We start from the raw sequence: 23,749 nt of genomic DNA, 5'->3' as shown, positions 1-23,749 counted from the left end.
GATCCTGGAGACCCGGGATCGAATCCCACGTCGGGCTCCCGGTGCATGGAGCCTGCTTCTCCCTCTGCCTGTGTCTCTGCGCCTCTCTCTCTCTCTCTCTGTGTGACTATCATAAATAAATAAAAAATAAATAAATAAAATTAATAAAAAACTCTGCATCTTAAAAAAAATAAAATAAAAGAAAAGGTCTCCTTTGTCTTTAAAAAAAAAAAAATCTTGTCCAAAAATAAAAAGCACTGATTTTTTTTTTTTAATCAGAAAACCACAATAACCCATCTTAGAAAACTTATACATACTGGAAAAGAAATATAAGCACATAGACAGCAACTCTGAGGTAAAGATGGAGAGCTAAACACATACATTTTCTTCTGCCTCTATCTGAGACATCTGAAACTAACGTAAGTTATGTGGGAATTTTTAAGGCTTTTGACTCAAAGAAAACTGGAGAGAAGACAGAAATCCCATTTTGGAAGCTGGAAAGAAGACAGACAAAGAGCAAACCACTTCGTCAATTTGATAAAGCTAGTGGGGAAAACAGAGAACACACATTATACAAACCCTCTAAGGGCTTGAAAATTAAATTAGAAGCATGAGAGGTGAATCTGGGGCTGAACCACAAGGCAATCTGGGGAAAGTCTGTTTAAGAAGCACTGAAGCTCATCTTCCTTTCCTACTTTACCTGTTGTTACCCCAAGATAATATGGACTTTCTTCATGCCCAGAGATGAAGGCTAGAAGTTTATTCTCTAAAACAGGTAAAACAATGTCATTTGACTGAAGGGCACCAGGTTTACCAGAAGGCAGAAAAGTACTGCACTGAAAACGAAGATTAAGAAACTGTACTTACACTGAATGCTGAGCTTCCCTCACACTCTGCCACTGGCCCCACTACGCTCTTCTTACCCATGCTGGCTTCAAGAAGCAGCCAGGTCCTTCACTTCAGGCAGAGGACAGAAAGATCCTTTGGGAAATGGACTAGCCTAAGAAGACTTAAAGATGGCGATGCTAGAAATTCTCCCAATAAATCTGCCATGTAGCCTTAGGTCTAGAGTGAAACCTCACTCATCAGACATTAGCTCCAGACCAAGGCTTTCAGGATTTTTTTTTTCAATTCACTTCTTATATATGAGCAGGTAATTAAACCTCAACAAACAACTGAGGAAACTCTTCGTCATTTATGTTAAAAAAAAAAAGGTGAGATAAACACATTAACAAAGAGGTTAGGAATGAGAAGTATAGAGATGAACCATGATGCTCTCTACAATTTACATCAAATCTATCAAAAAATAAGAACACTCAATTGATGGATGAATAACAGATGAGTATATGGATAAAAAATGAGAAGGCAACTAGAATCATTTGTCCTCTACACAAGTCTTTCAACTTGCTGTGTTTAAAATTTTTCATAATAGGGATCCCTGGGTGGTGCAGCAGTTTAGCGCCTGCCTTTGGCCCAGGGCACGATCCTGGAGACCCGAGATCGAGTCCCACGTCAGGCTCCCGGTGCATGGAGCCTGCTTCTCCCTCTGCCTGTGTCTCTGCCTCTCTCTCTCTCTCTGTGTGACTATCATAAATAAATTTAAAAAAAAATCTTAAAATTTTTCTTTTCTTTTCTTTTCTTGTATAATAAAATACAGGGGAAAAGGAAAGCAACTAAGAGGTATCTTTATACAAGGGAAAATAAAAATCACCCAATAGTCATGTATAGACTATGCACTATATAGAGTGATAATGTCAGAAGCATTCCAATTTTGAGAAATCTAATTTATATTCTTTACTGAAAAAAATGCATAAAGAAACCTGTGAATGTCCTCTTCATCACCTACCCACCCGTCATATCCATCCTTTTCTTTTTCTCTGGACCCTTATCTTCTTCACCTCCCATAGAATAATCACAGTTTTAAAGATAAAATTTATCTTTCCTGGTTTATATACATGATAAAACAAATACACAATCAGAAAAATGAGGTAATACCCCACAAAAATTCTAGAACATGGTTTTTCCCCACATAATCATATATAGATTACTGCATTTTTGGAATAGCTAAATGTATTCTCTGTGCAAATATGCTATAGTTTATTAAATTAACCAACTGAAAACCAATTCCTCACTGTATATTCCTTCTTTGTTCATTTATTCATTCATGTTTACATTTTTTTATCAGAAAACCTTTTAAAACACATCCTTGGTGTGTCCACCCATCAAAAATAATAAATGAGGTAGAGTACACATTTGTGTATACAGAATGTGTTAGGTGCTCCTATATATGTTAGCACTCAGTCTCAGCATAACTCTTCAAGGTACTCAATGTATAGTTGGGGCAAATGACATTTAAAAGATTAAACTTGTACAAGGTCACAAATTAGGAAAGTAAACAGAATTTAAGGCTAAGCTGTAGCTTAGGCCCTTTGTACCTCCTTCTACCGATGAAATAGAGAGCTATGCCTTTTATTTAAAAGTATTTTATTAACTATTACTTAAGAAAATTTGGTGATATTATTTTTTTTTTAAAGATTTTATTTATTTATTCATGAGAGACACAGAGAGAGAGGCAGTGACAGGCCGAGGGAGAAGCAGGCTCCACGTAGGGAGCCTGACGTAGGACTCGATCCTGGGTCTCCAGGATCATGCCCGGGCTGAAGGCGGCGCCAAACTGCTGAGCCACCGGGGCTGCCCAGTTTGGTGATATTATGGCAAAACCAAACTAATTATAACAGTGTATATATTTTTTATTTTTAAAATTTATTTATTTATTTAAAAGATTTTACTTATTTATTCATGAGAGACACACAGAGAGATGCAGAGACATAGGCAGAGGGAGAAGCAGGCTCCTGCAGGAAGCCCAATGTGGGACTCCATCCCAGGACTCCAGAATCATGTTCTAAGCCACACAGGTGCCCAAGTGTGTGTAATTTTTAGAATAGAATTTTCAACTCATTTGATTAAATGAATGTCAGAGAATTATGGAAATAGAATCATATTCCTTATTTTAGTCTTGGCAAAAAAACTGAAAACTGAAATCAATCTACAAGTGTTAAGCTGGAAAGACTGTTGACACAGGTGCTTGGAGAAGACAGAATTTTTAATTGTGAAAAAGTAATGTCATATCTAGAAAATATTTTTACCTGAAAACATTATGAATATAAATAATAAACCTTATCAGATTTAATATGTAACCTTAAATATTTAACTTAATCACATGTATATGTGCCCTATATTAAAACTGTCAGTTTGTTTTTAAGAAGTCTCCTTGTAATGATTTAAAGATTCATTTATGTTCTCTCTTATAGAATATAACCTGTATTAGTTAGAACAGTTCTGTCTTAATGAACTCAGCTAAAAGCTACACCTGTCAATACTGCCAAAATCCATACCCATCTATGACTGATTATTCTGGGTCTTCACTCCAATACCAATATAAGTGGCTTGATTTTTCTTGTTAGTTACAAATCAAGACCCTTTCTCTTAGCTTTGTCTCTAGAGGCCTGTCTGTAATAAACTTTGTAACTCACATTTATTAAAAAAAAAAAAAAAAAAAAAAAAGGAGGAGGGCTCTTGGGTGGCTCAAGTGTCCAACCTTTGGTTTTGGCTCAGGTCTTGATCTCAGGGTCCTGGGATTAAGCCCTGAGTTGGGTTCCATGTTCATCAGGGAGTTGGCTTGAGAATTCTCTCTCCCTCTCCCTTTGTCCCTCCCCCTGTTCACATGCTTTCTCTCTCTCAAATAATTAAGGCTTAAAAAAAAAAAAAGCTTGCACTTGCTCTTCATTGCTTTATCTATAAATTCGATGTGATTTAAAAACAGAGAAGCAGAATAAGAAGCTGTAGAAAGTAAATATATATACCTGTTTTATAGCTTGTTGAGCCAAAAAAGCCATCTGTAGTGGGTTGGGCTTTATTGCTTGTCGTGGCATGTTCTGGTTTGATGGATATCTCAGCTGTTGAGGATGTGGAGGAAGAACTGGTCCATTGGGTTTGGGGCTGTGATTTTGAAAATTTATCAAACGTGGAGGGGGTTGCTGGAAAAAAGAAATTAAACCAATTTAGTGACAATCATCTCTTGAAAGATAAATTATAGAGAACTCTCTAACGTTCACAGAAAGGTAGCAACTCAGTCACAAATGAATAACTTAATTCTACAAGGGAATGGGGGAAGGAGGCAGTCTTCCAGAATGTGTATAGGCTATGTGAAAAGTCTGATCAGGAAAGAGCTTTGGGAGAGGGGTTTCCAACTTTAAGTAGGTTACAGAAGGACTGGACCTAGGCTATCTTAGGAGGTAGGAAAAATTTGTGTTCAGTATTCTAAGTCCCTGATGATTACATTTTGCAAAGAACTGCCCTCTTTGGATCTCCTAAAATAATGCGATGGTAGAATAATAATTGCTAGCATTTACTGAGCAGTTGTTACATGCCAAGGTACTGCTTTAAGGGCTTTACAAGATAGAACTCATTTAATCTTCATAATAATACCATGAGGCGGGGATCCTCTTCATTATACAGAAAAGGAAACCAAGGTATAGAGAATTTAAATAACCTGTCCCAGATTAACAAAGATAATAAAAGATGAAGCTGGAACTTAAACTCAAGCACTGTGGATCCAAAGTTTGCACTCAACCAATAAATTATGAATAATGAAAACAGCTGATATTAATAACATTTAAAAATTAATGAGCTTTAGATTTTACTGAGGTCAAACTATATGCCAGGCATTGTGATTAGCATTTTACATATGTTACTTCATTATCACCTTCCCCTTATTTTACAAGTGAGGACACTAAATATTAGAAAGCTTAGAGAACTTGAGAAAGGTCACACAGCTAGTAAAAGGCAGCACTAGAGCTTTAATCCAAATCTACTCTGCGATGTCCTCACCACGTTCTGGTGTTCAGCTAGGGGTTGATTAAGGTACTAATTACACATGAGAGGATGAATTTCCCTAGAAGAAAAGAGATTTCAAATGGGAACCCTCCAATGACAACATTGGTGGGTTACAGGACAGGGCAAGAGCTGGGAAGGCAAGCCTACTCTGTGCATAAATGCTAGCCCTGGAAATTGAGATCAGTGTTATAGAAAAAAGGTAGCCTTGTATGTCAGTCACAGTTTCATTGTGAACTGATTCTCTGGTTAGCAACTTATTGCAAAGTAAATACTTATTTTTAGGCTTTCTAAACTATATATGATTAGAACTTCTCAGAAAGGGAAGTATTAACTTCCATATACAATAGGGGACAAACAAATGTGAAATTTGTAGGGCTAGGGACGCCTGGGTGGCTCAGCAGTGTAGCACCTGCCTTCAGCCCAGGGTGTGATCCTGGAGACCCAGGATTGAGTTCCATGTCAGGCTCCCTGCATGGAGCCTGCTTCTCCCTCTGCCTGTGTCTCTGCTTCTCTCTGTGTCTCTCATGAATATATAAAATCTTAAAAGAAAGAAAGAAATTCGTAGGGCTGAAGTAGCAGCACCTAAACTTTTGGCCCTCTGAAGGAAGACAGCTATAAAATGTAGCCCTGCTATTTTTGCTTTCCTTTCTCATTTGTGGAATTAACTCTCCTTTCCTGGGTAAATGCTTCTTTTCCCTCTCTTACAAATTAGCTGGCACTGGGTTCACTCTCAGTAACTCTCAAGAGTGGCCAGCAATTATAGACCCAATGAAAAATAGATTTAGATACTATTTCAAGACCAAAGGAAATTCTGTGGTTGAAGAAGAGAAAAATATTAGAGAAAATGTCATAACTGTACAGAAGCATAAGCCTGAATCCATAGCAATTCTCTTTGATTTTCAAAGTTTTGGAACTTGAAGGGTTTTGTATCAGAGAAACACAAACAGAAGACAGTTGATGAATTACAAAGGAAATAGTGGAAAACTTCTAAATTTTTCTAAGAGATAACTTTTTAAAAAGTGGGAAATCATCCAAAACAGTCCTTAAAAGAGAATAAAGGAATTACATTAGTCCTTTGCTACCCCACTCTCACAGCCCCACCCCGTCTGAGATTTATACATTGATACACTCAAGAAATGACACTTGATGCTAGAATATTGTACTCTGAGAACTCGGTGTGGGAATGAATGTCAACCTTGCCATCAAGGAGCTCACAGTTTAGTAAGACAGGAGATGTTTTATTTCCCCTCTCCTAAACTGTTATAGTTGATTGTTTTAGGGGAGGCAACTTTGAAGAATAAGATTAGGAACTAGTTATGAACATATGAGAAAAAGCAAAACTAATGCTACTTTAATTACATGGAATCAACTACTATGCAAGGAAGATACAAGAGGAAAATACAGAATAGAGAAATAATTGAGCGCTTAAGCAAACATATACATCATTATCCTCATCCTCACTCTAAGTACCTTCATGATTATAGGCTTTGATTGTATTCCAGGTCAGTACTTCCCAATTGTGCATAGATAACCATGAAGGATACCAGATGTCCTTCTAACATACATCCACTGTGTAGGAAAAATTAATGTATGCAATGAACAAGAGTATCTCCACAGCAGTAAATCTGACTCAAGAGTGAGAACAATTGCTATGAGTTATGTATAAAACATAGGTGACAGTGTTCTCTAACAAACTGTGATCTGTCCACTGGAGTATAGACTGTGTGCTGAATAAACAGATGCACAGTTTATCAAGTTTTTACCCCTTAGTTCTATATCCTACTTCTACAAAAACAACTAATGTAAGCAATTTTTATTTTTTTATTTTTATTTTTTTTAAAGATTTTATTTATTCAGGGGGGGGGCAGAGACACAGGCAGAGGGAGAAGCAGGCTCCATGCAGGGAGCCCGATGTGAGTCTCGATCCTGGGACTCCAGTATCACGCCCTGGGCTGAAGGCAGATGCTTAACCACTGAGCCACCCAGGTGTCCCATGTAAGCAATTTTTAGAAGTAGTCTTTAAATTGCCCAAGTCCTATGGACAGATGTAGAGTATGATAGGATTTAAACATACCCACAAAGCCAGAGGCACACACAACTTCCTTATAGACAGTAAGTATATAGCTAGGTAGAGCAATGTGAAAGCTTATGAAGAGGATAATTAACGAAAAATATATGAGTATTTGGCAGAGAACACATAAAAATGAGAGATTAAATATGAAAAAAAGATTCAGGAGTCATTGAGAATAGTAGAAAACACCACTCTGAGGGAATAACCAAAAGATGTGAAAACTACTTTATTTTTAAGTGGGAAAATTAGGTTGAATAGAGACTGTGCATTATATAGATTGTGTAGCAGTAAATCCTAGAGAGGAAAATAAGATCAAAAATAAATTCCTTAGATATATAAGCCAAAGGCTCAGAGGTCATTTTCATTTTGTCACTGCTTATAAAGAACAATGAGAGTGACCAAGTCACATAATATCTACTCATTACCTCAGTTCCTTCTTAGTGAGAAGGCAATGAACGCAAATAATAGATTTATTCTTTTTCACGTTAATAAGCTTTTTAAGTTTTGTTTGAGAGAGAGAGAGAGAATGAGAAAGTATGAGTGGGAAGAGGGAAAGGGAGAAAGCAGACTCCCCACTGAACAGGGAATCTGACATGGGACTAGATCCCAGAATCCTAGAACCCTGACCTGAACTAAAAGCAGAGGCTTAACCAACCAAGTGCCCCCATGTTAATAAACTATTAAACAAAAATCACCTTTCTGGGATCCCTGGGTGGCGCAGCGGTTTGGCGCCTGCCTTTGGCCCAGGGCGCGATCCTGGAGACCCACGATCGAGTCCCACATCGGGCTCCCGGTGCATGGAGCCTGCTTCTCCCTCTGCCTGTGTCTCTGCCTCTCTCTCTCTCTCTCTGTGACTATCATAAATGAATAAAAATTTAAAAAAAAAATCACCTTTCTATCTCCCAGACACCTAAGATAATTATTAATTATGCAAATGCTTAGCTCTAGGCACTCAACTCTCTTTTCTCTTCAAATTTATCTTTAGAAATATTTTGGTATTCTTTGAGGTTTACCTGCAGTGGATCCAGTCTACAGAGATAATGATAAAATTACTCAATTTTCTTAAAATTTCAACTCTTTCAGTTGTGCTCCTGGTATCTAAAGTGTACAAGTCTTTTCCCAAGGAACACTCACCAAAGCTCTCTTAAATTCTTTGTTAATCACTTCCCATGAAAATGTGAGTTAGAACAAAGTTCTAGAGGAATAATCTACTGGAATATTTTTATTCCCCTGGATTCGACATGCATTCTTAGTCAAATTACTAGAAAGCCATAAGCCTTAAATAAATCACTTTCGGCTTTCACAGAAGCAACTTAACAAAATCAGGATCTACATATGTCTACAGTTTTATATTCAGTATTGAAGTAAGAGCCTGAAGAAGAGCAATTCTATGTTTTGTAAAATTGCTATAAAAAATACTAATATGTCATTACATTGCTTTTTCATAAAGAACCATATTATACATTTCTCTTAGTGCTAGAAAAATACTAGTAAAAATTTTCTTCCCTAATTAACAGGCAGGTTTTCTTTTTACCAAATAATATAGATAGTATTTGTTTGTTTTCTTTGGTTGAGAAAAAATCTTGATCTAAGTCTCATTCTCAAGTAAAATGAGAATTCTTAGCCTAGTTCTGCACACTTTGATTCTTATTAAACCTTATTCCATATCATTCATGTCATTCCATTTGAAATCCTTCTCAGAAATAGGAAGAGTATAAATTAATAAATAAATGTAACTGTAAATAACAATTTGTATGAATTAGACTTTACATTCCTGAGTAAACTTTTATTATTAATTATGCCCAGATCTAACTTGAGCGAGACTCTTTAACAAAGAGTATAAACTTATCTGCAAAAATAGGATTAAAAGTAAATGGAATACTTCATATCCAGTAAAAATAAGAATAGTTCATGGAATATCTGCTCAGAAAGAGAGTCTAAGGAAGGGAGATTTCTAATGAACCACTCCCCAACCCTTTTCTATTTCATTTTACCCTAGTTTCTAAGACACACTGTGATTTTCCTAAACACTGCAATCCCACAAAGACCAAATAACTGAAGTATGAAGTATAAATCATTCTGAAGTATAATACAGGAAGAATGAGTTACAGATACACAACTTTACCATCAGCCATAGGCATGGGTTGTTTAGGAATGCAATCATTTATCCTCTGTTATAATTTGAAGATAACAAAGAAAAGATGAAAATAGTTGTACCAGCCAAATAAACTATTAATTCCTTTTTGAGAAGGACTAAAAACTAGGAGTTAAGTTAGGGATACTTTTGATAAATTTTTATAAATTTATGTATTTAAATCATAGATGACAGATGTCTTGGTTATTTTAAGAGATGCTGAATACAATTGTATTATAATTATCTAAGTTAGGACAGGCCTGCTTCCAAATTTACCTGATGAGAGATGGAAGGTTGCTGGATGGGCCCCTGCATTCTAGGGTTTGGTAAACCCACAGGTGCTGGCCTCCGTTGCACCTGTTGCCTCTGAGCCATTACCTGTTGCTGCATATGCTGGAGTCGTAATTGAGCTAGGCTGATCTGTGTTGGAAACTTGGATAACTGGTTTGAAGATAAACCACCTGGTGGCTGTGAATTCTGTTCCATGACAGGATTCTGCTTAGGCATTTGTGGCTGACTCTCTTTATCTTCAATTACTAAAGAACCTAATTAAAGAGAAAAGGTTAAGTTCTTAAGTTTTTCTGATAGTGAAATACTGTATTTTGTAAGGCTATTTTTGCTGAACTTCAAATTGCCAAGAAACTTTTTGGTCTCAGGAACACTTTACACTTAAAAATAGAAGGCCCCAAGGTTTATGTAAGTTCTAGCTGTCAAATTTTACCATATTAGAAACTATTAAAAGCATTTTTTACCTCTTAATTCATTTAAAAATAAACCCAGAATAACACATTTTTATGAAAAAACTTTTCAAAAAATTAGTGATGAGTGGTATTATTTTTTTTATATTTAAAAAAATCTCTTTACATGTCTGGACTAAAAGCTGAATTCTCCTATCTGTCGTTGCATTATCTGTCATGATATATTGTTTAGGTTGAAATACATGCAGAAAACTGGCCACATACAGACATGTAGTTGGAAAAGGGAGGCCTCGTGGTCTCCTAAACAAGCCTCATACTATACCTTGAGAACTACTGTTATCAAAACAAAACAAGGAAACCTGACATTGGTTCTAAAATTCCCACAATGTACTTCTGATTTGTTAGTAGGAACAATTAGTAATCTCTCAAGTTCCTTATATCCTCACGGTGCATTAACTACATCAGTTCTCTGATAGACAGCAATTTGGCTTATAGTTACACTTAGAATTTAAAGGTGCTGTCAGTAGGTCTGATCAAAGCATAAGGTAAAGGTTGACTTCAACAGTAGAGATTCAATTAAATGTTTCTGATCTTCTAATAAGCATAAATATCCTAAAAAATATTATCACTCATTACATACGTGTTAGGCAATATGAGAGTAGGTCTACGTACATCCTTGCTAAAGTCCTTTTTATAGATAAGGGAACCTAAGGCTCAGGGAAATTGAACAACTTACCCAAACTCACCAAGACATTAACTGAATGTTGATCTAGGTTAGTATTTTCCCCTTGCACTCTTCTAGAAGATGTTTCTCAGAAGCCATGGATAAACAAGTTTGGGAAACTTGTCTTCTTAGAATATTTAAAATGCAAATCTCATTGTAAATGACAATTTTCACAGCTATAAATGATAGCTCTGAGAAGTCTTACAGTATATTATTTGATTTTATTATAGGATTTTCACAAACTTCACAACAGAGATGCCGGTTTTATTTTGCTTTTGCTGATACAGATTTGTCTAAAACTATCCATTTATGTGTATATAGTTACACATTCTTAATTTTACTATATCATGTGGTTTATTCTGTGATATGCTTGTAAGTATATGTATTTCTGTATATGACTGCTTATGTTCTCCATATAGCTCAATGTGTGATGGTTCAGTGGGGAAGGGTAAGAGATGCTTATAAATGCACTTTGCATTAAGATGCTTTAGTAATATAGGTGTGTGTGATTCCAGTTGCCTGCTATCTATCAATAAATACGTTGCTGCATGCACTTTGCAACTGAGCTGCAGAGGTCACTTTATCGCTGTCCTTTTTTGTTCTTCTGTTGTGTGGATGAGATTTGCGTAAGCTTATTGCCTCCATTCTTGGTATGTTATGACAGCACTGGCTCTCTTTCTAGCCATTTCTTCCTTTCCTACCCAGAATCTAGCCTAGGGAATGACAGCAACTATCTTTGAGGATTTTGAAACACGGTCAATGAGACCAAAAACTGTCATCAAAGGGAATACACTGGTGGTTGATGAAGAATGTATAGGGAATTCTTAGACTTCTATTTCTTTAGTTTTCCTGTGAGAAATTAAGAGGTAGAAAATGAAGACTTTTTCTACTAGCAAATAAAGAAAGGAAGATAAATAACTTTCTGGTGAGCTGCCTGCAAAGATATTTGAGCTCCTAATCTTACCAAAATGATAGTCTCCCTTTATGATAAGTCAGTGGACTCTAATACTTGAAACTGGGGCACTTTTCTATATGCATGTTATACTCCAATGAGGCAGTTTTAAATATAGTTATTATATAAAAGGGAAATAAAAAAATAAGAAATCATCCCTAGCAAGATCAAGCAAATGAATCCTTAGCTGCTTCATGACTGGGTATAAAAAGTAAGCCAATATGAGAAATACTATTTTAATAGAAAACACTCCAAAAATAAAAAATCCTGTATCAATGGCAGTCAGTCATGAGTGAAAAGTTTCATTACCCCATTCTAATAAACCTACAGTTAACATACAAGCAAGATTCTATGGGGGGAAAAAACTTCTAAATCCCAAAGTCTAGACACCTGTGAGTCATAAGGATGTTCCTATCATCCATTTATTTACATGTGTTGTTGTATTATTCACGCATGTGTCACACATATACATAACATTTATAAAATACTGGCAAAAACTCCATGTCTTCAAAACAAGGTGATAAAAGCGCTTCATGGGTAGAAGGAAATACATTTTCAATAATGTGTCATAATCATTAATAGTTCCAGAAACAAATGGCACTTTGAGAAAATCGACATAAAGGCCTACCTAAATTGATAATATTCTGAGCCCAGAAACTAGGATCACAGTGAAACTGGATGGTATTGTTGGTCACTGGGGAAGCATCACACCTTGCTCGAAGGAGGTGCCTTAATCGGTATGTAATCTAGAAAAAAGGAAAGACAACTAAAGATTGGTGTCTTTAATCAGGCAAACAATATATTAAGTAAATACATAAAAAATGGTCTCCGGTATGTATGCTAACACAAAATAATTGCATCTAAGTTATAAAATGTGGACATACAACATATTTTACAACAACATATACAACAAAGTTTTCTTTCCAAAACATGTCAAGTTTTTTTTTTAAACATGTTAAAAGTTTTGAAATATAATTCAATTAGCTATACTACTGAATACAAAACTGAAAAGTGGGGATCCCTGGGTGGCTCAGCAGTTTGGTGCCTGCCTTTGGCCCAGGGAGCGATACTGGAGTCCCCGGATCGAATCCCACGTCGGGCTCCCTGCAGGGAGCCTGCTTCTCCCTCTGCCTGTGTCTCTGCGCCTCTCTCTCTCTATCATAAATAAGTAAATAAATAAATCTTAAAAAAAAACCTGAAAAGTATCTTAAAGTGATAGGTTATGGTTAATTTTTTGAATTATTAAAACTTCAGAGAATCACCAACTAAATATTTGTAAAATAATTTTTAAAAACACATTTCACTCTTATTTTACTTACTTTTTTAAAGAAGGATTCAAAACTTAGAGGGCTAATGAGTTATGGAAAGTACAATCTCTGCTCAGGAGATGTAAGTACAGCCCATAACTAGGCCTGCTAGTGGGATGGTTCTCCTTGCTCCTCTGTTTTGAATCTCATGTCACACCATACACCCCCACCGCTGCCAACCTCTTTCCACACTGTGGTCCCGCTGAATACTTGATCATTCTCCCTTAGTTGAAGAATTGAGTTCCTGGCTCACTATCACCATCTCCAGTATCACTCTTGTCATAATTCTTGATGATTTTAATATCCAACCAGCTGAACCTTCTTCTCAACTTACTTCCTCTAGGTACCAATAATCCTATAAACCTTAAAGGTCCTACATGTGTTTGCTCTTATAATATCCCCCTATCCTTTGATCTCACCTTACCAGGAACCTTACCCAGCTGAAATCCAGGGTCAATCACCATAATCATTTCCTTGCATATACCCTCAATACCTCTTTCCATCACATATACTTCCTTCCCTCTCAATCTTTCCCCCAAACAACCCTGGTTAAACCCAAGTTTTGGCCAGATATAACTGGACTATGTAACACATGACAATTTACTTCATGTGGGCCCCTAAGTTTGGCTGGCTATCATATGACATTTTTCTAGTACTTTACTTCCCTACTCTCCTAAATGACTATTCAGATTTTCTTCTCAAATCTCTACCACCTCCTTCCTCCCTCATGTTCAATCTCAGCTGATTTTGCTTATAATTTTACTGAGAGAGTAGGAATGAATAGTCAGGGACCTTCTACAAATTCTCACCACTTATATTAGTGTTCCCTCCTATTACAATGGATTCAATGGCCGTGTTTTTAATTTTATTTATTTCAGAGAGACAGAGCACATGTGTGCTCAAGCAAACTCCCCCACGGAGGATGGAATCTGATGTGGGGCTTGATCCCAGGACTCTGGGATCATGATCTATGCTGAAATCAAGAGTCAGATACTTATCCGACAGCCAGCCAGGTGCCCCTAAATGGCCATGCTTCTAAAGCCAGCCCTTCCACTTACGCAGGAGTACCCAACCTTTCTTGCCTACTCATAGACATCTTCCCTCACCTAGGCTTCCATTTTACTGGATCACTCTTATCAACATATAAACATGTTTTAACTTTTGCTGGCTAAAAACAAAACTCTTGGCTCCTTTTCTATCATCCACTGCCCTGTTTTTCTGCCTTTTTATTTTTATTTTTTTACAGCAAACTCTTTAAAAAATTCATTTTTTTTTCTTTTTTTTTTTTACTGGCTATTTTTACTGCTCTCTGTTCCCCTCCTCCCATTCTTTCCTGAAGCCACTTCCTGCACTTGGCTTTCAGTATATTATACTCTCATGGTGTTGCTCATATTCCACCAACTACTACTTTTGGTGGCCACTGAGAATAGGTTTGGATTCCAATGCACCATCGCAGCCTCCAGTGTTGGTTCTTTCAGTCTTCCAACTGCCTTCTTTTCTCCTATACACACACAGTTTTAGTGATCTCATAGAGTGTCAGTTTAAATGACTCTTGAATTTGTATCTCAAGTCTGGATCTCTTTTTTGAACTTGCATTTCCAATTTCTTATTCATCATCTGGTGTCTGGTAGGTACCTCAAATTTAGTATGTCTAAAAGGGAACTTTTGATCTTTTTCCTCAAATCTACTTGTCCTATAACCTTCCCTATCTCCACTACTGGCAGCACTATTTTCCTTACTGCTTAGTCCCTAGTTCCTTTCTTTGTCTCACACCCTACGTTCAACCTGTCAGCAAATCTTACTGGTTCTATCCTTAAAAGATATGGATAATCCTACCAGTTTTCTCATCAACTCTATTAATTCTCCTGCTACCACCTTGGAAAAGCCACCTTATTACAGTAAGATTCCAACTGGTCTCCCTTATTTCTTCCTTGCCCTCAAATACCTATAGTCTATTCTCAGCCACAGTGATTATTAAAATGTAAATCATACTCTGTTGTCCTCAAGACCCCCCTCTCCAATGGCTCCCCATATCAGTCAGATTAAAAACCAAAGTCCTCATAATGAACTACCATGCTTGTGGTATTTGACTTTGCATTACTTTTCTGACTTTACTTGTACTAACTTTCTGCTCCTTCACTCTGCTCGGGCCCCCCAGGACTCCTTGTATCCATATCACAAAAACTCCCATCTCCATCTTTGCACTTGCTGTATGCTCTGCCAGAGTATCCCCTAAATATTTACTTCCTTCAGGTTTTGCTGCCTCACTTTTTTCAGTGTTTGCTCAAATATCACCCTCTTTCAACTGCTTTCCTTAATTTACTTTTCTCTAGAGCACTTAAAATATGTATGCTGTTACATGGTATTACTTATTTCAGTACTGTCTCTTCCCAGTAAAATGCAACTTCTTGAGGCAAAGATTCTGTTTTCTGTTCTCCCAGTGCTTAGAATGCTGTCTGAAATACAGCAGGTATTCAATAAGTAAGCGTTGAATAAATAAATTTACTTCAGTTGCTAAACTATTTCCAATAGCTATAATACATTTTAGGCATAAAACATGAAATTATTTTGGGACTATGTGGAATACATGGCACAGTGTGTAGTGCAGCATATAGCAGTCAATACAATGTTCTTCTCCCTAAGTTTTTCTCCCTTTCTTAAATTTTTGCATCCTCTATCAGTTCTTATTGTAAAAAAATGTTAATATGCAAACCATAACAATCATTCCAAGAACTTTCCTTCCTAGTTTCATCATTCCCCAAATTTAATCATTTTGAAATAATTTTAAAATTGTGAAAAACTAAAAAGCACTCTTCACCCAGATTTCCCACCTGTTAATGTACTATTATCACATTTGTCTCCGTGCCTGCCCAAATGCTTCTGCACACATACACTCTTATTGTCTTTTTTCTGAACCTTTTGACAGCAAGTTGCAAACATGAAGTTCTGTTCCAAACACTCCAGTGAGTGCATCTTAACACAAAGATCCTCTAACATAAGCAGCAAGCTCCAAATTCAGAAAGCATGTTTGTCACAATACTACCATCCAATCCAAAGACCATATTCAAATGGGAATTCTCCCAACAGGGTACTTCCTAGGATGCTCTCAAAGAATATAGGTTGTATTTAGTTCCCATGTCTCTGCAGTTCCTTAATCATTCCCTGTCATTCATGTCCTTTGATGGCTCAGGCCTTATATTATGCAAGATGACCTTCAACCCGGGTCTGAGTAGAATTCCTCCTGAGCAGACTTAGTAGAGCATTCTTGTCAGGAATTCCACACAAATGATAATGTGTATTTCTTAGCACATCAGATCGGGAAGCTCAGGATTTCAATCTTTCCCACAGTTGCTGATACAAATCCTCATCACCTGGCAATTTTGCTGCCCTGTTTCTCCACCTTAAATTCACTGGATTTCCCCCTTTGTAACTGATTAGTGTTTTGCAAAGAGGTATTCTAGGATTACACTGAGATCCTGTTCCGTCAATTCTCTACTCACTAGATTAGCATACTCTGAGGACTCCTTAATTACCTCTATGATAGTGACCAAATGTGCTTCTTTACCATCTACTATTCTTTCTACATTTATCGCTTTACATTATGACATAAGATTTTTCCCTTCATCATTTGCGCAGAAAAAAAATGGTTAAAATCAGAAATGTGAGCACTTTCTTAAAAGAAAATCAGCTCTAATTAAAAGGAACTATGAGGTAATAAAACCCTTGGGACATACTTTTCCTCCTTTCAGGTACTATGCTGTAAATCCCTTTTGCTGATGAGAAGCTAAAAAAGACCATTTATTTACAACTCAGATAACTAGCATCTATTTGCTAATTAAGTTGTGCCAACGTCTAAAAGTAATACCAAATTTGGCCAAACTATTCCTTGAAGTAACAATTTTTTTCCTGATGTATTTTGTTGTCAAGATGTAAGAGTTCTCTTACTGTCAAAATATTTTATTACCCATATAATATGTAAACTCTGTCAAAAATCCTGATACACAAAAGAATAAAATAAAAAATAAAATAAAAATAAATAAAATAAAATAAAATAAAATAAAAATTCCTGACACATTTTAGATAGTTCTGAAAAATCATAAAGCCTGGCTGGTGTAGAACATAAGGTTCATTAACTAACTATACTTTAGTAATCTTTTCAGATGTATCTAAACTTAAATGAACTCAGGTTTCACATTGAAAACTTAGCTAACTGTTCAAAAAGCAAAAGATGAAAAAAATTTTTGAAATATAAAAGATATCAAAACAGCTTTCAAGATAGCAACACTGTCTCCTTTCTATTGAAGTTAAAATAAACTTAAAGAAGAAATTTAGTATTTGAATTTCCAATGCTGTAAAAATTAACATGCAGTTTTGTCTATACTTTGAGCTTCTGAAAGAAGATGTTATCTGCCATATTTTCACCATCAATCTTTTGTTTCATTCCTATACATCAAGCACTGAGTAATACAAAATTCCTACCTTTGAGAAGTATAAAATCTAATGAGTCATAGAAACATATGCAAATACAATAGTACATAAAAATCAATAATTGTATGATAGACATATGCACAAAGGATTTGCAAACACATAGAAGAGAAATCCAATCCAGTCTTTGGTCATGAAAGGCTGCCAAGAGGAAAGGAAGACAAATCTAAACTGTAGCTGGTAGTCTCTAAAATGATGAACATTAGTTATTCAGGAGAAAGAGGCAGCATTCTAGGAAAAGGTACCAATACCCAGTCAAGACAGCATCATATACTGTGAGTCCAAAGGATTAGAAGCAAAGTGTTAGCAATGAGACATTCGGGAAAACATAAAGGTCTTCTAAGAGTAATTAGATGGGAGGAAGGGAAAAAGGAGAAAAGAGATTGTAGCATTCCTTTTTACTACTTATAACTTAATAGTTTCCTAATTCTAGTAGTATAGAAATGTTCACAGCTAGTAACAAGAATGATAGTGCTTTACTCTCCTGGTCTTTCTTCTGTTAATACTTCTTGACTTCCTTTTACATAATATAAGGATAAATTCAGTGTTAACGGTTGATAGAAGAATCCTGAGGAAATACTGTGAAAATGTTTCAAAATCTGTTTAAAAATGGACTTCTGAAAAGATTCCACTGTTCCACTGGGTCTTTTACTGACCACAATTCCTATAGCAAAAAGATGAACTGAGAATTGCAAGCTAGGCTTGTAATTTAAGGCCTGCAAGGCATTTCTTATTTTTTTTAAGCACATAAAAGCCATCATTTGAAAGATAACCTTAGGGGGCACCCGAGTGATTCAGTCGTTGAGCATCTGCCTTTGGCTTGGGTCATGATCCTGGGGTCCTGGGATCAAGTCCCCTATCAGGCTCCCCTGAGGGAGCCTGCTTCTCCCTCTGCCTATGTCTCTGCCTCTCTGTGTCTCTCATGAATAAATAAATAAAATCTTTAAAAAGAAAAATAAAACAAATTTTAAAAAGATAACCTGAGTAAACATGGCTATATGTACCAAGCATAAGAACTATGAAGAGCAGGGTTGTAGAATATAGCAGTTTTCAAAATTTTCGAGGTTGGAAACTCTTGTGTTTACAAATAATCATGAACCTCAGCTCTGTATACATTAAAGACAAATCATTTTATTAACTACACTGGCTATTGGTAATGCCTAAAGGCCCACTTGGATTTCACAGGCTTTTAAAAATTAGAAAAAAAATGATTCTGTCAATTAGGTATTGGTCCCTTATAATTGATTCTTTATGATTTGCAAACTCATTTTCTCCTATGTATAATATAAAGAATAACCTCCCTCTCTCCTATGTCAAAAGATCATTTTGCAGATTAAGTAATCTCATCTCCTATTTTGTTTTCTCATAATTGTAAAAAAAAAACCATTAATAAAATTAGAGAAATTTTTAAACAGGTTACTAAATATCTGTATGAATGTTTTCTTACACATATGTAGTAACAATATTCAATATTCATAATTTTCATTCTTAATTGAAAAAAAGACAATTCTTTCATTTTATACTCTTCTTTTTCTGTTTAACTCTCAGAAAAATATTCAGGAAAACAGAGAAGATACGTACAGAAGCTGTTTTTCATTACACGAATAAAGCAGTTAAAAAAAGACTCAAGAAAGAGTACATCATTAAATATTATGAAAGAAAAAAATTCTGAGTGAATACAATTCATGATTAGGAGTAGTTCTAGAAATAGTTACAAATCAGTTTTTTTAGTAAGTCTTGAACTCAATATTTGAACCTAGTTTATAGAAGTTTATCCAGAAGTATATTTCCTTATTACAAAATGGTCACAGAAAAATTCTGCCACTTGATTCCAAAAATGGAATAGGTGAACAGAAAACTGATTTGGATATCCTAATTCAATTTCAAAGGATAACTCTCTGTGGAATCTTTAATAAAATGACGGTAAGGCAGGAATTTTTAAAAATGTTTATATGGTTTGACTTCCAGTGGTTAAGTATCTTCTAGATCCTTGCTACTAAAGCATAGTTCTAGAACAGTGGCATTAGCATCTCCCAGGAGCTTGTAAGAAATATAGAATTTGGCTCCACTTTACAACTCTTAAACGAGAATCTTCAGGTGATTAACAGTTTGCAGTGACTAAATATTTTCAGGAGCAAGGTTCTGAACTACTATCAAAATTGTTCATCTAGGGGATCCCTGGGTGGCGCAGCGGTTTAGTGCCTGCCTTTGGCCCAGGGCGCGATCCTGGAGACCCGGGATCGAGTCCCACGTCGGGCTCCCGGTGCATGGAGCCTGCTTCTCCCTCTGCCTGTGTCTCTGCCTCTCTCTCTCTCTCACTGTGTGCCTATCATAAATAAATAAAATTAAAAAAAAAAAAAACAAAATTGTTCATCTAATCACTCAGCCACTCTTCCATAGAAATGGGGTTGCAATATACAGTACCATACATGGATGCCAGAGTACACAATGTACTGTCAGCAAGAGAAACACAGCCTCTAAACTCAGGTGTCCAAGACAGAATTTTGGTTGTACCTCCTACTGTGTAATAACCTTAGGCATGTTACTTAACTCTGTGCCTTGGTTTCACTATTCATACAATAAAGATGGATAGTTATACCTTGTTTTTTTTTTTTAATTTGAGAGAGAGTGAGAACAAGTGAGTGAGCTGGAGCGGGGGGGGGGCAGGGGGGGGGAAGAGACAGAGGAAAAGTCTTAAATATACTCCATGCTCAATCTCATGACCCTGAGACCACAACCTAAGCCCAAACCAAGAGTTGGAAGCTTAACTGAATGTTCCATCCAGGTGCCCCTAGGTATACCTAGTTATAAAAATGACCCAGCCATTGCACCACTAGTAGTGCAAAGGATACAAAGATCCTAATTCAAAGGGGGAACATGCACCCCAATGTTTATAGCAGCACTGTCAATAATAGCCAAATTACAGAAAAAGCCCAAATGTCCACTGACTGATGAATGGATAAAGTCTATCTTACCAGTATGTATACACACACACACACACACACACACACACACACAGGAATATTACTCAGCCATCAGATAGAATGAAATTTTGCCATTTGCAATGACACAAATGAAGCTAGAGAGCAACATGCTAATAAGCAAACAAGTCAGTCTGAGAAAGACAAATACCATATGATTTCATTCATATATGGAATTTAAGAAACAAAATAGGTGAACATAGGGGAAAAGGGAGGAAAAAAGGGGGGGCCGATCCTAATTATGGAGAACAAATTATGGAGAACAAATTATGAGCACTGAGTGTTTATGTAAGTGACAAATCACTAAATTCTACTCCTGAAACCAGTATTACACTATATGTTAACGAACTAGAATTAAAATAAAAATTGTAAACAAACAAAAACCTCCCCCAAAATCCAATGTAGAAGTTTAAGTGGAATATTACATGGAAAATGCTTAAAATTAGTGTCTGGCACACTATAGGTGATTAGGAAATATTTACTATCATTATTTTTAGTATTAAGTTCAATAGCCTCTGAGAGAAAACCTGGAAAAGAAGAAAACAAAGATAATGATGGATTAAAATTGAAGTTATACCTCAACAATGGCAGTTAAATATATTTTTTAAATTTTTGATCAATTAAAGTTAGAAACAGGTAAAAAAAAATAGGTAAAGGGCAATGAAGTACAAACAAACCAATGAACAATTCTGAATTTTAAGTATTCCAATAATTCCACTGTTTCTATGTTTTAGTGGTATGTTAAATGCCATACTTAGTCTGTCTTACCAGTCGCTTGCTATAAAGTAATGCTGTACTGCTGCCACTGGAAACTGCCCATTTAGAAAAATGCATAACATGTTCCAATTGTTTAGAAAGTCCAGCTACTTCCTGTTGCTGTTGCATAAGTTTCATGCGATGATCCTTTGCAAGACTCTGAAAATAAGAAAATTTCGAAATTTGTCCTGCATATATTTTAATGGTCATTTTCAGATTATCAAATTAGAATAACTGCGACCTCTGAGAATCCAAATGATAGCAATTTAAAATATACTTAGTGCTTTTTCCCCTTAGTATATAAACAGTCACTCTTACTGCCACAAAAAACTGCCAGAACACTACAGAGCTTCTGCTACTGTCACCACCATCACCACTGCCATCACTGCCTCTACACACCTCCACCCCAGGCCCTTGGTCTAGTTTTACATATTCTGGAACTTAAGTCTCTATTTGTGCATCTTCCAGTATCCAAAAAGGAGCAAAAACCAGGGATTAGCTATGATACAGTAAATGCCTGTTAAATTTAATTCTCACAAATAAAAGATTTACCATCCAGCAATCTAATAAAGTTACCAGATCATACGATTTGTGCAATCATATGATTTCACTTTTCAGGCATTCTAAGTCTTGATTGCAACCACTTTGTGCCCAGTCATGCCATATGGTAGACACACTCATGTGGTTAAAAGGGATATGATTTTTGTCTATTGAGAATTACCTTGGGAGCTAAATGACAAAATGATTAGTGGTGCCAATGCATTCTCAGAAAAGCTACATAAAATCAGAATACAGAATTTCTCTAAGGGAAGTAGACAAACAACAACAGAGGTTAATCAAAAGCAGAGAACACTGGGGGTGCCCAGGTGGCTCAGTTGGTTAAGTGTCTGACTCGGTTTCACAGCTTAGGTCATGATCTCCGGGTCCTGGGATTGAGTCCTGTGTCAGACTTTGTGTTCAGCAGGGAGTCTGCTCAGGATTCTCACTCTCCCATTGCCCTTCCCCCGTTTGTGTGTGCATCCTCTAAAATAAATAAATCTTAAAAAAAAAAAAAAAAAAAGGAGAGAGCACTGAACTTGGGTTATCTTAAAGTTCTCTCTATGCAAAAATTTTTATCTGCAAGGAAAGGGGAAGACAACAGGGTTTTCTACTGGTTCTGAAGTTTAAAAGTAAAATTGTTATACTCCAATATGGGTTTACATTCTCAATAAAAAAAGGAACCTAGATCCTGACCCTAGTTAGTTTCACATTTGGAAAATACACATGTGCTGAAGTGAATTAAAGGAAAAACTGCAATGACACTCAATGGCTTTGTCACATCTAATTTAAGTTTAGAGATTACTTGTTTTTTTACAGAGGTCAGAAATAGACTCAGTATTTCTTTGGAGACATTATAGACAGAATATAAGTTTTGTTGACTTTTGGAGAGGTTGCATATTGACAATAAGAAGCCCTAGTTACTTGGGTCTGTATGGTTAACAATTATTTGGGCCGATTCCTGGATTCTTAGATAAAAGGGGCTCCAATTGTTTTAAGGAGGATTCTGTAAACCAGGAAAATATTAACATATTTAAAAGGTGCTAAAAAAATAAAATAAAAGGTGCTGTAGAAATTATAAGTCAATAAAGTTGATTACAAATAGTACTGATGACTAGGTTCATTCCTAGAGATTTGGGATCTGGTCATCTTTTGTTATCTTCAAGTGATTGTGATTTACAGAAATGTCTGAAAAGAGCCACAGCAATGCACGCACTGCTAATAATCTCTGAGAAAGCAAATCTAAGTGATGTTTGATTTTAAGCAGAACTTGGAAAACTTTTAAAATTGTTTAAATGCTGCTTCTATTTAAAAAAAAAAAAAAAAAAGGAATCACAGAACTTTGAAAAAAACAGTTCCTGTAAATGAGGCCGCCTAGACAGAACACTTCTTCACTAAATAAGTATTTGTTTCCAAAAGAACAGAGAATTACTTTAGTCTTTGTTTCCTGTATGTCTGATAAACCATGGGAATGACCACGCTTTCCCAAGGAGAGGACTCTCTGACAAAGACCTTATAATTTTGTCAGCTACAAAATAAAGAGTTTGGATTAAATTATTTCTAGGAGTGTTTTTCTTTTTCATCTTTAACGTCAGAATTCTTATTCTCCTTTCATTGTAAATTGCTGCTTTACTGTGAATTCTTTCTGCACCAAAGAACTAAAAGAATACTAAAATACCATGCATTTAATAGTATGTTAATATACCACAGAGAGGTTGTAACCTCATTATTAGTTGGAGTCAAACACTGACTTTGGATCTTGACCTTCATGAGTATAATAAAGCCTATGAAGACTATAATATCTTTCTTACCATGCTGAGAAACAAGTATCCTAAGTGCCTTGCACATCCCTCCCTACATACTGCTTTCTCAGCTAAGACTATAAAATGTCAAAAGCAGAAGGCACATCCTTTTCCTAATTTCTCAGAAGGTTAAATAAGTGTATGTTTAAAAATGAAATACAATGGCCAACACGCACATGAGAAAATGCTCTGCATCACTTGCCATCAGGGAAATACAAATCAAAACCACAATGAGATACCACCTCACACCAGTGAGAATGGGGAAAATTAACAAGGCAGGAAACCACAAATGTTGGAGAGGATGCGAAGAAAAGGGAACCCTCCTGCACTGTTGGTGGGAATGTGAAATGGTGCAGCCACTCTGGAAAACTGTGTGGAAGGTCCTCAAAGACTTAAAAATAGACCTGCCCTACGACCCAGCAACTGC

General features: G+C 36.1%; 1 protein-coding gene across 2 annotated transcripts in view; it reads right to left on the bottom strand.

Annotated features, from left to right (window-relative positions):
- Positions 1-23,749, bottom strand: part of TRIM24 (tripartite motif containing 24) — a 98,766-nt gene that overhangs the window by 13,177 nt on the left and 61,840 nt on the right. Inside the window, exons 7-10 of one of the 2 annotated variants that reach the window (XM_055335010.1) lie at positions 20,996-21,142; positions 12,083-12,200; positions 9,357-9,625; positions 3,843-4,016 (exon numbers count right to left, since the gene is read on the bottom strand). In XM_055335010.1, coding sequence (XP_055190985.1) covers positions 3,843-4,016; positions 9,357-9,625; positions 12,083-12,200; positions 20,996-21,142 — 708 coding nt within the window. The remainder of the gene's footprint in view (positions 1-3,842; positions 4,017-9,356; positions 9,626-12,082; positions 12,201-20,995; positions 21,143-23,749) is intronic. The other variant, XM_055335011.1, reaches the window with a different exon arrangement.

This window comes from Nyctereutes procyonoides, unplaced genomic scaffold (genome assembly GCF_905146905.1).
Source record: "Nyctereutes procyonoides isolate TBG_1078 unplaced genomic scaffold, NYPRO_anot_genome, whole genome shotgun sequence".
NCBI lineage: Eukaryota > Metazoa > Chordata > Mammalia > Carnivora > Canidae > Nyctereutes > Nyctereutes procyonoides.
This window is presented reverse-complemented; position numbering and strand designations above follow the sequence as displayed.